The sequence below is a fragment of the Gigantopelta aegis genome, chromosome 6 (genome assembly GCF_016097555.1).
Source record: "Gigantopelta aegis isolate Gae_Host chromosome 6, Gae_host_genome, whole genome shotgun sequence".
Lineage (NCBI taxonomy): Eukaryota > Metazoa > Mollusca > Gastropoda > Neomphalida > Peltospiridae > Gigantopelta > Gigantopelta aegis.
In genome coordinates this window covers 15,465,952-15,467,917 of record NC_054704.1, presented here as the reverse complement: position 1 = coordinate 15,467,917, position 1,966 = coordinate 15,465,952, and the positions used below count along the sequence as shown (strand labels likewise).

At 38.5% G+C, this 1,966-nt stretch overlaps 1 protein-coding gene across 1 annotated transcript; it reads right to left on the bottom strand.

Annotated features, from left to right (window-relative positions):
• Positions 1–203: 203 nt before the first annotated feature.
• Positions 204–776, bottom strand: LOC121374198 (dynein light chain Tctex-type 5-like). Its single transcript, XM_041501181.1, has one exon. It carries the CDS (start codon positions 767–769, stop codon positions 278–280), a length of 492 nt encoding a protein of 163 aa, XP_041357115.1. The 5' UTR covers positions 770–776; the 3' UTR covers positions 204–277.
• Between the last annotated feature and the right edge of the window lie 1,190 nt (positions 777–1,966).

Genomic DNA, 1,966 nt, shown 5'->3' with positions numbered 1-1,966 from the left:
GTACCAATGTGTCAAGTAGCCTTGTGCTTGAAACATGTATGGGGTACCTGTAAAAAAAAGTACTCGAATTCTGTGCGGAACTAGGGTAGTCATAGACGCTACCCGTTATCTCAGAAACGAGCAGCTTGACCCCCATTTTTTTCTGATTCACTTTAAGTGTGAGGGGTGGTAGTATTTATATCCGTGGCGTTTATGTCGGTTGATACGTTGCAGGTAGGAGTTTTAGCCACATATGTTACTATTGTCGTCTATGGGATTTGATATGGTAGTATACACCCTACTCTGCGTACACACCAAATACCATACCAGTTGCATATATATTACCACTAGTGACAGTTACAGAAGTAAACGTGTCCCAGCGTACATCCCACAAGCATCTGGAGGAAAACTGTAATGTGGTGCTATTGTTCTCGCCAATGAGTACATGACTAATCAGCTTGTACCGCTTCATATCTAGCTGTTTCACGCGCTCCAGGATCTTTGAGCACATCAAGGTTATTCCCCTGTTCATGGTGCTGTGGTTGTATTCTTTTTCTGATATATTTTCTTTTAGAACCGCTGCTATGATGTCCCTGACTTGACTTTCCTGGAACTTTAGGTCCGGTTCCATTTTGTACGTATTTTCGTACTCCACCGGATTATGGTCGTCTGTTCCTTGACTCTGACGATCCTGATCTTTCGCTTGGAAGTGCTTGTCTTTGCTTCCTGTGGAAAAGAAGGTGTCCTTGCGGGAGCCCACCGTGCCTGCGCGTGGTCTGTACGCGTGCATGTCTGTGATTTTGGCTCCACGGAGTGTCGGCTGCTTTTCTTTATGGAGGTCCAATTTGCCACGTGACTTCTGTTCGTCTGCACGTTCAGCTCTTCCTTGACGACCACCTCTCTGACTCTTGTTGTGAAACTGGTAATGATTCATTTTCGTTTCACGGGTACTCATGATAGCTGTCTCTGCAAAACGACAAATAAATTATCATTAAAATGTAACAATAAATGTATCAAAGAAAATTTTTAATGAAATAAATATAAGCTTAGTATTAACGTGATATTTCATTCATTGACTAAACGTGACATTTAATCGAAAGGGTATTATAAACACATTGGGATACATGGGATTACTCAACAAAAAACTGTCTTGTTTAATTTTATTTAGAACAAACATGAAACTTATCCAGTATTATGTATTGACAACTTATCGCAAGCTGTCCATTAGTTGTCATGATTAAGTGGTATTTGATCCCATATGGAATAATCTGACGACCATGCATGGTCTCGGATTTGCGAAAAAATCGTGACCTAAGCGTGGTAGCAGGGAATTCTTGATAAAACTTCTTAAATAGTAAGACATTTATTAATAAAACAAATCTATCTTACCATGGTGGTTGTGGATTTTCCCCGACAATATATGCTAAAGACTATCTGACCCAATCGTATCAGGCAGTGTAAACTAATTTCGGCTATTACTGCTTCACATTACTTAAACATCTTTTGGTTAATTTTACAATTTTAAATCTAATGTTTCCGACCAGTCTGGTGTTAGTAGTAACTAAATAAAACAACAACCGAAGTACACATTTTGGGGACCAGTTTGTTTTGTTCAACCACACCACTGGCTCACATTGATTAATTAATCATCGGCTATTGGATGTCAAACGTTTGGGGCCAGGGTCACTAACGGTAATATACAATATTTAAAAACAAAACAATTATACTAAATAATAAGAAGCAATCAAAAGTATGTCGTCGGTTTGAATCCTTGATCTTTGTACAGTCAAACATTGTTGCCATATTACATATACTTATAAACGTGATTCTTGCGTGCAACAGGCCATAAGACATTCATGGAAAATCTAATTTGGAGACATTTTATTGTTAATATTTTGATTATATTGTGTATGCATCCTGGCTGCAGTTATGTAATGGATATCTGGAGCGATATATTCAAAGCAATGGTCGTGCCAAAAATATTTTT

Coding starts and splice junctions, on each gene's coding strand:
- LOC121374198 (XM_041501181.1), bottom strand. CDS start 769: ATGCACGCGTACAGACCACGCGCAGGCACGGTGGGCTCCCGCAAGGAC.